The sequence below is a fragment of the Labeo rohita genome, chromosome 10 (genome assembly GCF_022985175.1).
Source record: "Labeo rohita strain BAU-BD-2019 chromosome 10, IGBB_LRoh.1.0, whole genome shotgun sequence".
Taxonomy (NCBI): domain Eukaryota; kingdom Metazoa; phylum Chordata; class Actinopteri; order Cypriniformes; family Cyprinidae; genus Labeo; species Labeo rohita.
The window spans coordinates 14345451-14359759 of NC_066878.1; the positions used below are offsets into that span (position 1 = coordinate 14345451).

A 14309-nucleotide genomic window follows, 5' to 3' on the forward strand; every position below is an offset into this window, starting at 1 on the left:
GTTTTAGATAACGTTCTCCATAGCGCTGTAAACTAACTCTCATTTTTGAGAAAGCTTGTGGGCGAGCACCGTCGCCAGTGGGCATCGTGTTTTGTCTGTGATTGTACGCCATTCGACGTAGCAAAGAGCCTTTGAGAACCACATCCTGGATGTGAATCACGACAGGTTCGTAGCGTCGCCCGCACAGTGAGTCATCAAGCACGCAACAGCCTACCTGTGATAGGGGCCTCCACTTCAAGCATGCATTTCTCATGGCGGAGGATGTTGGCGCCGTCGTTGATGATGCGTAGGGCCACGTCTTCCTCCAGGCGGCCCTCTTTCACCAGGTGGCTCTTCAAAAGCTCCACCTTGGGCTTGCCGTCCTCGTACAGCTCTTTCATGGTGAGCCGCGTCGTGGGAGGGTACGGCACTGCTGTGGAAAGAGAAAGAAAGAGTGACTTTTTTAGTCTTGTTAGTCACAGGGAAACCCTGCTGGCAAACATTTCACACATTAGAGAAATAATACGTACGCACAAGACGACATTATACATGTTTCTGACTGTACAAAATGGATTACAGCTTGGTGCCAGAGCAATTCAGACCCCGTATTGATTTGGAACTACCCGATAGAGCATCGCAACAAGCGGCTAAATTTAAAGCAGCGTGTTTACAGTCACGACCGTGCAGTCGATAACAGTGTGGTGAAGCCTCAGAGTCTATCACAGCATCTGTTGACCTAAGTGTCTCCAAGTTAAGGAAGCGCAGCTTCTCCACAATTTCAAAGCCAGATGGTGTGTGATAAACTGCAGAACCAAAAGCAGAAAAATTTGATACGGTGTTACTCCAAATAAAAATATCTCAGCTTAAGAGTTGCCACTCTCAGGCTTCCATCAAAAGTAACTCAAAGCTTGTTTGTCAAACTAGCTTTTTACATTTTCAGAAGCTGAAACCAGCCTAGTTGTTTGAGATTTTAAGATTAGCTGTTGAAAAAAAAAAAATGCAGTTTTTAACATTCCTAGTGCTTGCTTGTGCAAAACTTATGTAATTTAAATGTAACTGTAATGTTACAGTTACCGGGGAAAATGTGTAATTAAAGAGCAGGTCATGTGGTATTTTAGTAGTGTCCTAATATTGTGCTGGAGTCCTCTACACCATGTTTAAATGCAACTAAGGTCAAAAAACACTGTAATTTTCTCAGAATAAACATTTAGTATTAGAATCATTTTTCAATGATTTCGAAACGATTAGTTCGAAGCAGTTCTAAGCTTAAGGTCATTTAACCCCCTCCCTTCCATAGGCCTACTCTGCTCTGATTGGTCAGCTGGCCAAGTCTTATGTGATTGGTCTTTCAGTTTACGATGTCGGAAACTAATCACCCAATACCATAATTAATTTTTTGTTACCTAGCGATGTATATCAGTAACAGGCAAAAGACTCGAACTGTTTTACTTTCTGTTTGGGTTTATGTATATGCACTATTTTAAGATTAGCTATTTTTTTCCCACCTCAGAACCTCAAAACGATCTCAAAGTAAAAAAAGGTTCTAATGTCTGATTCTGTGGTGGTTGTGCTTTGAAATTAAATCTTAATCTTAAAAGATTAAGTATTTCAAAAGTCTGACAGTAATCAGAGTTAAGGTTAACCCAGCCTGGTTTAAAAGTTTGAAAATGATTAACAGTAGCAATGTAATGATATAAAAATCTCACAATACGATAATATAAGGATATGCAGTTCACGATGAAATATTTATTGCAATATTTTTTAAAAGAGACAAATGAAGAATTGAATGATAAATGAATTAACATTTTGTACATTTTAAAGTTAAATTCTTCTATCTAATTAACTTCGAGAGTTCAAAATTAAGAACTCCAACCCATGTTCTTAAGAAAACTTGAGTCAGAAAAAACAAAGTGAACTGTACCTGAACTTTAAAGGGGACTCAGTCCTCTTTTTAGTTGTGATATACTGTCTCAGTCTAATTACATTCACACTGGTGTTTTGGAGGCCAAACAATTTAGAAAATACTACTACTACTACTACTACTACTACTACACTGTAAAAAAAAAAAAAACAATGTGTTGAGTCAACTTAAAATAATTTGTTACCTCACTGCTTTAAATTTTTAAGTTCAGTCAACTCCAAAAAAGTTTAGCCAACTTGAAATGTTAAGTTATACTAAGTGACAACTTAGATATTTGAGTTGATTCAACTTAAAATTTTAAGGCATCTGGGTTACTTACCCAGCTATTAAGTTTAACAAACACAAATATCTAAGCTGTTTCTTAGTACAACTTAACATTTTAAGTTGGCTAAACTTATTTGAGTTGACTGAACTTAAAATTTTAAGGCAGTACGGTAAGAAATTATTTTAAGCTGACTCAACAAATTGTGTTTTTTGTTTTTTACAGTGTACTACTACTACTACTACTACTTTATATTATTGTGATTCATATGACAGTAATGGCCATATATTGTAAAACAACTGCACTGTAAAATATTTTGTATTTTATATAGGTATATTATTTTTGCTTTACACTACAACAGGAAAATTACAATACTTATTTCCTAATTTCTATACTTGCTATTTTGAATTTGGACTGCAGTAACATTACCTATTTAAACCACTACCTGTCAGAAATCCATATGGCACTTTTAAGTTTTTATTTTGACAAACGGCAGCAGAGGTTTTATTTTGAAAGAAAACTCCAGCTTTAGTGAAAACGTGTCTCACTACAAATCTAGTGAAATGCTGTAATCATCTGCAGTGAAAAAGCATAACTGGTGGCCGTTGCATTCCCAAACGCGCGCTAAACTCACAGCACATGCAATAAATGAGTTCACTACATTCATTGTGAACGAGCCGTTCTGAAGCGCAGAAAACATCGGATCACAAGCTGATCGCCTGAACGACGTGCGCGCTTCACTTTGAAACGCACAGCGAAAACAGACTTGATGAAGGGATTAAGCCATATTGTGCTTTTAGTTTTAGTTTGTTTGACAGATAATGTGTTAAAGTGTAATGGCCCAAAACACAACATTAAAGACCTTTCATGTTAGAATATTTTAAAAACACACATTTTTGTATGACCATGATTATATCGAGACAGTTTTGCTATTGCGATACCACAACATTTATAATGTCATTACATCCCTAATTAACAGTTAAAAACATTCATTAGAAATTTAAAAAAGTAATCTAATGTAATCAGTTACATTAATAAAGTAACTCACATACTTACACTACTTATTACATTTTTAAATACCATAACTTGTAATCTGCAACCTATTACATTTCCAAAGTATCCTTCCTAACACTGGTGGTTGTCATGGCACACTATGCAGTTGCTAAAAAGAGCCCACTCCCAAGTCTCTCTTTAGGCCCTTTTTTGTAGGTCAGAGTACTTTTTCTCATTCTATTGCCCACCAGCTGAAAATCATACAATAAACCAGACAATTTAAAGTTATATATCTCATCCAAGCACAAACAGTGCAGAATGAGTGTGCTATTCTTTAATATTAACATTATGTCAGTGCAAAACCGAACCTTAACCTCAGTACACGGTGATAGATACTATTACTATTTTCAGGATTTGATTAGTTCATGACTTTCTGAACTTTTATTAACAGGTGGCTGCGGCCGGTTTACTTTAACGTCTTTTCCTGAATACAGGCAAATTAAATTGATGTGTGAAACCTCATGGCTGCATGACGACATGTTATTACTCAATTCGCGATGACACCTGGCAACATACAGTCCACAGTTACGAGGTTGCCTGAAAAACGCACTGCCGTGCTGACTGCCAGAAACTAAAAATGAAACATATGCATGGTAATAACGGTTACGGTTACTGGTCAGAATTTGGGACTCTCCCGTAAAGCTATGTGGGTTATCAGAACACACATACGGCCACAGCTGGTCCCGTCCCTTCCCCCAACCAACACGCACAGGCCTTGTTAAGACGACACCAAGCCCTTGCCATCATGGAGAAGACAGCTTAAATAAACCCTGGACAACCTGGGGGCTGGGATTTTACATTCAGACACCATGTGCATGGGTGAGTGCCGAGGCGGGCAGCGTGCAAAGAAATGCCTGCTAGAAGCGCTCTGCAACCCCCCGAGCTATTTTCAGTGGCAGTAATTCCACAACATTTAAACTAGTTTAAGAGGAGTTGGGAAGTTACGTCCTCAAGTCGGGGTGGGGTAGAAGGCCAGCTGTTGGCATCGATATGGAATCCTCCCCGCCAGGGTCACAGGCCAGGTTGGCACGGCTCGCTCTCCAGAAGAATGTGGGCCTGGCCGACGGCCACGGCTTTCAGCGCTGGGACCACAGGCATGATAGACCACAATAAAGCTTTGAGTTTAGATGACTAGGAACCTTCCAAGGACTCCAATGGTGGAGCAAAAAATCAATTCGGGTTTACAAAATCAAGCGCTTTTTGATGATCTTGGAGGCTGTTCAGGCAGAAACCGTCAGAGGGTGTTGTTCTCGTTGCATGCCAGTAAGAGGAAGAGAAAGACGGCGAATCTTTCATGCCTGACAGAATAAAGGAAGAACACCTGCTCATTTGCCTGTTTTAACTAAAGCAGTAACAGGGCTATTATCTGGCTGGAGGGTTGAGTTCGCCCTTCTGCCTGCGATGGCAGCGAAAATGTGTAACCTCTCAGTGTGGCACATTTGCATGTGAAAATGAAGCCCTCAGGACAGGAGGGGGATTTTACTATCAAAGTACCAAATATATGTATTTACCCAGCAGTGAGGCGACTGTACAACACTCTTTGACAGTGATGATGTCAAAACCCAGGCCTAGTTAAAAGGAGGTCGGTTTTCGAGAATCAAAAATATAAATAAATAAAACATCCAGTGCTTTAGCACTAGCTGTCCAACCATTAAAAGTCTAAATGCCTTCAAAAATACATTTGAGACTAAACTGATTTGGTTTTTGTCATCTTAAAGGTCCACTGAAGTGCTTTGAAACACAGAGTTATTGAGTTGACATAATTTTAACTAAAACAGGACGACAGGGCGGGACATATCAAGCAGTCCCAGTTCATTTTTAATCACCCGTAGAGTTTGGTAAAGCCAAAGCATATGCCAGCCACAATCTTATCCATATCGCTATAAAATACAGAATTTGTGTAGAATTCAAATGGGTCCGATGTTTTATGGTCTGCGCCGACTCACGCATATGATCCACTCGGACCAGAGCAGACTGCTCTGCGTGACACAGTGTAGGGCTGGAACAATTCCTCGATTCTATTAGAGTATTCGATTTTAATCATCGATTGCATTTTGCCTGTGTCGAGTAGTCAGCAAAACTTGAGCGTCTCAAACTCCATCTCTGCATGTTGCTGTGAGTTTGGGTTTATTATAACATTCATCTGGGAATGCAACATGCACTATTTGATTTGTAAGGTAAATCATTTATAAAACTAAGCAAATGCAGGAGAATACTCCATTAGCTTTCTAATATGCTAACTCAACGTGATTTCAAAATAAAAGTTTAAACCCTCACTCTGAGTTTAGACGTTTTGATGTCCACATATTCAAGAAATTACAGTGACTGTAGAATTTCTAGCATAAAGAAACGGCCCAATATTAAAGATTAAGTGGACATTTTAAATATATGTTGTTGAGTCAATATTAAACACGGATTAGATTGTGCAGTAAAGTGTAAAAACAATTGTCAGGCCGCTGGTGTCCTCTGCAGTCAGTTGTTATAATGCGTAATGCACAATAGCTCTGTTGTTCATAATACATTATGTATTTGAACAGTTTTGTTCAATAAAATCAAATGGCTACTTGTTTTTGATACTTTATTTAAACTAATTATTATTGCCTCATTGCTATTATGTGCATATTTTAAGTCATTTTAAAGGCTATTGTTCACTTAGGTCTATTTTTATTACTACAAAAAAAACTAATTATAACTATCCGATTACTCGATTAATCGACAGAATACTTGATGACCAAGATAATCGTTAGTGACAGCTGTAACACAGTGCAAAACCAGATTTCTTTTGTTCTAATGCAAAGCATATTTACACTGTCTGGATCATTTCTTATCCCCTATATAGTGTACTACATGCCATTCACGTACAGAAAATACAAATTCTGTGAACAAGTGACCAATTTCAGCCGCAGCTCCAGCGTCTATTTATAGCATAGAGGGCGGGATGCCTCGGATTCTACAGAGCATTTGATTGGACAGAAAGTTTGATGAGAAGCTGAAATTCAGGGTGATGTCCTCAAAATCCTAGATCCACATTAGTGGAAGTTAGATACTGCACGTTTTGAATGCTTATATATTGTAAATGCAAATTTGATCATTGTTTTGGAGCACACTAGCTTATAGATAACCTCAAGGCTAACACATTCATACTAAAAGCCAAATTCATGAGGACTTTAAAATAAAAGTTTAACCAAAACTTAACATTTCCTCCAATGTGGTTGTTTTGGACCCCATTGACTTTAATTGTATGGACAAAAATAGTTGCGAAACTTTCAAAATATCTTTTTTATCTGCAGAGGTTGGTGGGTAAACGCTAGTTTTTTTTTAGGTGGACTATCCCTTTAAGAGACTTCTGGACCAGACCGCATGTATATTAATAAGGAAGCTAGAAAAGGCGTAACTTCCTGTGTTTGGCCTGATCTGTGGTTTTATCACACTAACTGTTTTTTTTTTGTTTTTTTTTAGGGGCTGATATTAGAGAACATTTTAGGTAAGAAAACACAGACTTTGAGGTTCTCAGAAAGGATGGCGAAAGCCATCTTGGGCGGTACAAGCAAACCTAGAGAGAAAAGCCATGGCGAAAGGGTGAGAGACGGGGCCTGAGGTCCGTTAATCATGCATGAGGACAGAATAATTACACAAGCAGGGTGACGCTGACCCTGACAGCTCTAGTTTCTATCTGTAAATAAGCCAAAAGGTCAAAACATCAAATTCACCAGCAGCCTGACAGGGGTTCAAAACTTTATAGTGTCAGTTGCATAAAGCGCTCACTTCCAAACGACGTGCATTAGATGGTGATATGATTTCAGGGTGGGCAGGGTGTTAATATTCACCACCCCGCCCCCAAAAAATGCCAACCTAGCTCAGAACATGCAAACCTTTCACGCTTTTAGCTGACCCGTGTATAAATGCACAACACAACAACCGGTCTGCCGTTTGCAGCAGGGGAAAGTGCGAAAAGAGTTGCGTGGAAACGTCTAGCAACTAATCAAAGCTTTTAAAGGCACTTAACCTCATCTTTCCCCCGCCTCCGTCACATTGTTCCAAGCTGATGAGTGCGGAGTAGAAAAGTGCCGCCGCGATCCTTGATTCCCCACGCTCCGTGCTTTAACTGTGGGAGGACTCATCAAGACGCGGCCTTGGCGAGAACCTCAACTCCCACTCAGCACTTCAATCATGCTGGAGTTCATTCTCGCAGAGAAGCACAAGCTTTAGTCACTTTACCTTGCAAACACAATGTTTTCTGGACAAAACGACAGCCTGACGAGTTCTTATTTTTAGTTTTTAACGCCGAATCCATCTTTCATCAGCCAGAAAATATGCTACTGGTGCACGACACTGATTGGTCACTGGGTAGTAGCGCTTTCAAGGTGCTAACAATCTACAATTAACACTTGCATCAGACAATATTCCCTCTCCGCTGTCCTGTTTCTTTGTGTAATTGCCTCATGTGTGATGAAGTTGGCATCACTGATTCTGCTATCGTATAAAGCGCTTTACACATACATAACTCTCCAGTTCAAACCTTTCCCAACGCAGACGTCTGTCCATTGCAGCTTACAAAACATATCCCACAAAAACATTTTTCAGACAGCCTGTGATTACGCATATACGTGTGGCGTAAAATCCAGGTGTTGGAGTGCTTAAACTGAAAGGAGGCATTCAGCGAAACCTGGAACCAATTTGGAGCTGAAATGCTCCTGTTTCTGCAAAAAAAGAAGAACAGGGATTCGAGACAGAAAGAGAGTCGGCTCTTTTTAATGAGGCGGCTTCTTTTTTTTTTTCGTCTGTAGCGATTTAGATCGCTGAATGGTCTGACTTGGGAATGGAAATGCAAGTCATTACGGACCCAGAACTTGACTACACTAAAGAGCCTAGTGCTATCAGCTCATTACAGAGACTGTCTAATTGAGCCCGATCAGCCAAAACACAGCGAGCTGACAGTAGCACATAAGGGACTGAGAGGAAAGAACACACTATGTATGTCAACGGACACACTAGTTTTAATCAAAAACAAGTCCGGTGCTTCAATACCCACGAAGCCGCAGACCTAATGATCCAATTAGTTGCAGTACTTCACTGTGTCTCACCTCTTTGACATAAGAAACTCCCACAAGCCCTTGATAGGGAGTTGATGCTTAAATGCATCACCTAACCAAGGGTCAATCCTTTTTTTGTGTCTAACATAGGATTATAAGCACAAGGTTAATTGGGATCGCACGGATAACTTCAATTAGTTTAGCTCTACTGAAGCTGGAGTGACAGAGTTCTCGCCGACGTTACCTAAATCCTGAAGTACAAAAGGAAACAAAAGGATAAAAGCAAATGTATTACAGTAATATGAATTAACGTGAATCAATGTTGTGCACTAATGATGAATGTAAGAGTATGGACTTTTAGAAAAGCACTTGTATTAAGCATTAAACTAAATCTGAAACACACACGAACACAAATGCACGCATTTTATGTTCAAAAATAACTGTGATATTGTCTTTTGTATATATTAACTGTAACCTAAGCCTATCAAAATTTACATTTACGTCTATCTGGTTACATATAGTCCCACAGTAACATGTTTTTCTATAGCAATGCAGGAAAAACATCTGCAATGCAAAGTCAAATGCTTCTTTTTCGTACTTGTCACAGCTCTGGTTGTTTCAATTTCATGAATCCCAAGGGTTTTGCATATTCAGACCACTCTGAGTATCATGCACTCCCACTAATATCCCTATAATGGTGTAATTCTCTAATAAGAGATTTGCTTCTGCGTAATGTTTGCACACTAGAGCTTAAAACTTCATTGATCTCGTTTAATTCATGCCAATTCATCCCATGGAGTCTGAGCCAACCTGTCAAATTAACCATCAACGTGTGTCATTAGACTTTTTAAGTTATCCAAAAGTCAGTCAACACAACAGATGTCTTGACTTGCTTATATTTATATTACACATAAACTGAATGTCACCCATCAGCTACCAGAGCGGGTTAGCTAACACACAACCGTTCGAACTGAATAAAACCGTACGGTTTCGCCTAGAAAACGTACCTTTGACGAGCCGTTCGGTGGTGGATTGTTTATTCTGCTCCTTCCCCGACATCCTGCAGTGTCTCTCGGTGGAATAATTGTAATTCCTCCTTGTAGCTGAACCCAGCTAGTCGCGTTAGCCCGCTAGCTCGGCTAAGCTACTGACGTTTCAGTTCGCGAGGAAAAAAAGTCCTGACCGCTCCGCTGTAAGAGCGGGGAAACGGAGTCAGAGCGCTCGTCCGGGTCGGCTTGTTGATATCTACGCCCAAACGGTGGGGGAAAGGGGAAGGGGGAGCCCACTGGAACGGCAGAGTTTTATTTTCTGCCGTGTCTGTCCTTCGGGTTTGCTCACACAGGCGACCCAGCTGCTGTCAATTTCTCTAAGGGAGTAGCGATGTCCGACTCGTAAACGAATCGTTCGCTTGAGTCGAATCTTTTCAGGGAATCGTTTGAACCTGTTCGTAAATGCTGTCTGAACGGTTGACGAGCGGGACTCGGTTCTCGAGTCAACAATTCACCGACTCACTGAACTGAGAACGTTTTTGGACGTGTTCTGTTTATAATGAGGCAAGAACTGATAACTGAGTTGCTTTAAATAATTTAACAATAATAATATTTAAACAATTCCTGATTAAATTACGTGGAAATATGTTTGTTGCTTAACTGTAAGACACGTTAATCCATCCACCCTTTTTTTTTTTTAAATCTTAGTGATCTGCAATGTGTACCTACAAATTGCTCAATTTTAAAGCATGTCATATGCCACGCAGGTGACGCAATTACGTAATGACGTAAAAGAATCACCATGAACTGGTTCTTTACCATAAACTGTTCAAAAGAACCGAGTCCAAAAAATGACTCAGACTTCATCTCTATGAAGGAGGGGTGGCGGAGGGAGAGTGAGCGGCGCGCCACAATAAAAAAGGCTTTGTGCGAGATGTTGCCAGTTTTTGTCAGGCGACCACAGTGGCTTGTATATTATAAACACGTATTCTGGTTCGTTTGTATTTAAACGCTCAAATTTTGTGTCTTAATGCTTTGTCTTTCTTCTTTCTTGCTTGATCCGCGGAGTCGCCCTGACTCCCTTCTTGCGGATTAAACTCTAATCCATAGTGCAAACGGATTTCCTACAACATGGCGGCTTGTGCTCGGCACATATTTGTGGGTAGTGTAGTTTTTAACGCACATGTAACGCTATGTGAAGTCAGTCATATGCCTTTCTATACAATTATCCACTAGGATAATGATCTTGAACGTGAATATGTTGTTATATATCCAGACAGTACATTAACAGAAAAACACAATGAGGAGGAGGTTAGAATTATGAACAGGAGAGTATTAATAAACAGTAATCCAGCATTGTCACCCAGTGGTCAGATAGAGAAACGTCTGATTGTCTCATTGTTAGATTGACTCGAACGATGATAAAACTGATTTTAAAAAAAGTGTTTTTATTCACACAGAAAAGCATGTATAAGTGGATCCAGACTTACTTCTACCACATAATTAGCCTACCTCAATATGGGAAAAAATATTCTAGGCCTAAATATTCTTTAGGCTTTAGGTCAGACCTTTTGTTTTCTTCTATAAAACTGAATCAGAGAAACAGTGAATAATTTTGTTGATTTAACAGACACAGTAGCCAGGAGGGTACAAATATGGCAAAGTACAGTTAAAATATCCATTTATAATAAAAAGAGCTTATCTAACAGTAGAATACATTTAAACGGGTAAATAGCACACATACATGTGTAAGATGTCTATTAAAGATTACTTAATCTGGAAAGCATCTGCTGTATACAAACATCTGATAGACGTCAGTTTTACATATATTCTAAATTATAAACCTCTTTAATTTACATTTACATCTGCAAGATATGGTTGCTCATATGCAATATGTCTATTTGACATCTGATAGGAAACGTCCTATAGACATACTGCATATGAGCAACCACATCTTGCAGATGTAAATGTAGACGTCAAATAGACATCTCCGTGATGCACGTGTGCTATCAGGGATGTATGTACATCTTGTCTGTTAAAGGTCACTTGATCTGGAAAGAATCTGCTGTGTACAAACATCTGACAGACATCTTTAAGATGTCAGTTTTACATACATTCTAAATCATAAACCTCTTTAAGACATCTAATGAACGTCTATTTGACATCTAATAGGAAATGTCCTATAGACGTATTGCAGATTAGCAAACATATTTAAAAAAGCGTCTTGCAGATGTAAATGCAGACGTCAGATAGATCTGTGATGTATGTGTGCTATCAGGGTTGTACTGTATGAAGTGGTGACAATCTAGCAAACTGTTTGTATATTCCCAAATAGTGCACATACGTCTGCAAGATGTCTGTTAAAGATCGATTGATCTGGAAAGCATCTGTTGTGTACAAACAGACGTCTTTAAGATTTTTTTTTACATACATTCCAATTAATAAACATTTTTAATATATCTAATAAAGGTCTATTTGACTTGCAGATGAGCAAACACTAAAAATACATCTTGCAGATGTAAATGCAGACGTCAGATTGATGTCTCCGTGATGCACGTGTGCTATCAGGAATGTACGTACATCTTGTCTGTTAAAGGTCACTTGATCTGGAAAGAATCTGCTGTGTACAAACATCTGACAGACGTCTTTAAGATGTCAGTTTTACATACATTCTAAATCATAAACCTCTTTAAGACATCTAATGAACGTCTATTTGACATCTAATAGGAAACGTCCTATAGACGTATTGCAGATTAGCAAACATATTTAAAAAAGCGTCTTGCAGATGTAAATGCAGACGTCAAATAGATCTGTGATGTATGTGTGCTATCAGGGTTGTACTGTATGAAGTGGTGACAATCTAGCAAACTGTATATTCCCAAATAACACACATACGTCTGCAAGATGTCTGTTAAAGATCGGTTGATCTGGAAAGCATCTGCTGTATACAAACATCTGATAGACATTTTTAAGATATAATATAAGTTTTACATATATTCTAAATCATAAACCTCTTTAATACATCTAATAAATGTCTATTTGACATCTGATAGGAATCGTCCTAAAGACATATTGCATATGAGCAAACACTCTTAAAAAAATACATCTTGCAGATGTAAATGTAGACGTCAAATAGACGTCTCCATGATGCACGTGTGTTATCAGAGATGTAGGTACATCTTGTCTGTTAAAGGTCACTTGATCTGGAAAGAATCTGCTGTGTACAAACATCTGACAGACGTCTTTAAGATGTCAGTTTTACATACATTCTAAATCATAAACCTCTTTAAGACATCTAATGAACGTCTATTTGACATCTAATAGGAAACGTCCTATAGATGTATTGCAGATTAGCAAACATATTTAAAAAAGCGTCTTGCAGATGTAAATGCAGACGTCAAATAGATCTGTGATGTATGTGTGCTATCAGGGTTGTACTGTATGAAGTGGTGACAATCTAGCAAACTGTATATTCCCAAATAACACACATACGTCTGCAAGATGTCTGTTAAAGATCGGTTGATCTGGAAAGCATCTGCTGTATACAAACATCTGATAGACGTTTTTAAGATATAATATAAGTTTTACATATATTCTAAATCATAAACCTCTTTAATACATCTAATAAATGTCTATTTGACATCTGATAGGAATCGTCCTAAAGACATATTGCATATGAGCAAACACTCTTAAAAAAATACATCTTGCAGATGTAAATGTAGACGTCAAATAGACGTCTCCATGATGCACGTGTGTTATCAGAGATGTAGGTACATCTTGTCTGTTAAAGGTCACTTGATCTGGAAAGAATCTGCTGTGCACAAACATCTGACAGACGTCTTTAAGATGTCAGTTTTACATACATTCTAAATCATAAACCTCTTTAAGACATCTAATGAACGTCTATTTGACATCTAAAAGGAAACGTCCTATAGACGTATTGCAGATTAGCAAACATATTTAAAAAAGCGTCTTGCAGATGTAAATGCAGACGTCAAATAGATCTGTGATGTATGTGTGCTATCAGGGTTGTACTGTATGAAGTGGTGACAATCTAGCAAACTGTATATTCCCAAATAACACACATACGTCTGCAAGATGTCTGTTAAAGATCGGTTGATCTGGAAAGCATCTGCTGTATACAAACATCTGATAGACGTTTTTAAGATATAATATAAGTTTTACATATATTCTAAATCATAAACCTCTTTAATACATCTAATAAATGTCTATTTGACATCTGATAGGAATCGTCCTAAAGACATATTGCATATGAGCAAACACTCTTGAAAAAATACATTTTGCAGATGTAAATGTATACGTCAAATAGACGTCTCCGTGATGCACGTGTGCTATCAGGGATGTATGTACATCTTGTCTGTTAAAGGTCACTTGATCTGGAAAGAATCTGCTATGTACAAACATCTGACAGACGTCTTTAAGATTTCAGTTTTACATATATTCTAAATCATAAACCTCTTTAAGACATCTAATGAACGTCTATTTGACATCTAATAGGAAATGTCCTATAGACGTATTGCAGATTAGCAAACATATTTAAAAAGCGTCTTGCAGATGTAAATGCAGACGTCAAATAGATCTGTGATGTATGTGTGCTATCAGGGTTGTACTGTATGAAGTGGTGACAATCTAGCAAACTGTTTGTATATTCCCAAATAGCGCACATACATCTGCAAGATGTCTGTTAAAGATCGGTTGATCTGGAAAGCATCTGTTGTGTACAAACAGACGTCTTTAAGATTTTTTTTTTTACATACATTCCAATTAATAAACATTTTTAATATATCTAATAAAGGTCTATTTGACTTGCAGATGAGCAAACACTAAAAATACATCTTGCAGATGTAAATGCAGACGTCAGATGGATGTCTCCGTGATGTACGTGTGCTATCAGGGTTTTCTATTGTAGGTATAGCTACTTTCCATACTCTATGAAAAGTTTTAGAAGCCAAGATTCATCAGCAGAGGGCGACATTCTACTGCACAGAGAATGAGCTATGGTTTTATGCATAAACATTAAAATATGAGCAAAATCAGTGTTTGTTTACAAA

The 14309-nt window shown here is 38.3% G+C and overlaps 1 protein-coding gene across 2 annotated transcripts in view; it reads right to left on the reverse strand.

Moving 5' to 3' along the window:
- ppp3ccb (protein phosphatase 3, catalytic subunit, gamma isozyme, b) overlaps window positions 1–9653 on the reverse strand; it is a 41171-nt gene extending 31518 nt beyond the window's left edge. Inside the window, exons 1-2 of one of the 2 annotated variants that reach the window (XM_051120668.1) lie at window positions 9256–9653; window positions 215–412 (exon numbers count right to left, since the gene is read on the reverse strand). In XM_051120668.1, coding sequence (XP_050976625.1) covers window positions 215–412; window positions 9256–9307 — 250 coding nt within the window. In that variant the 5' untranslated portion in view covers window positions 9308–9653. The remainder of the gene's footprint in view (window positions 1–214; window positions 413–9255) is intronic. The other variant, XM_051120667.1, reaches the window with a different exon arrangement.
- Window positions 9654–14309: the final 4656 nt, after the last annotated feature.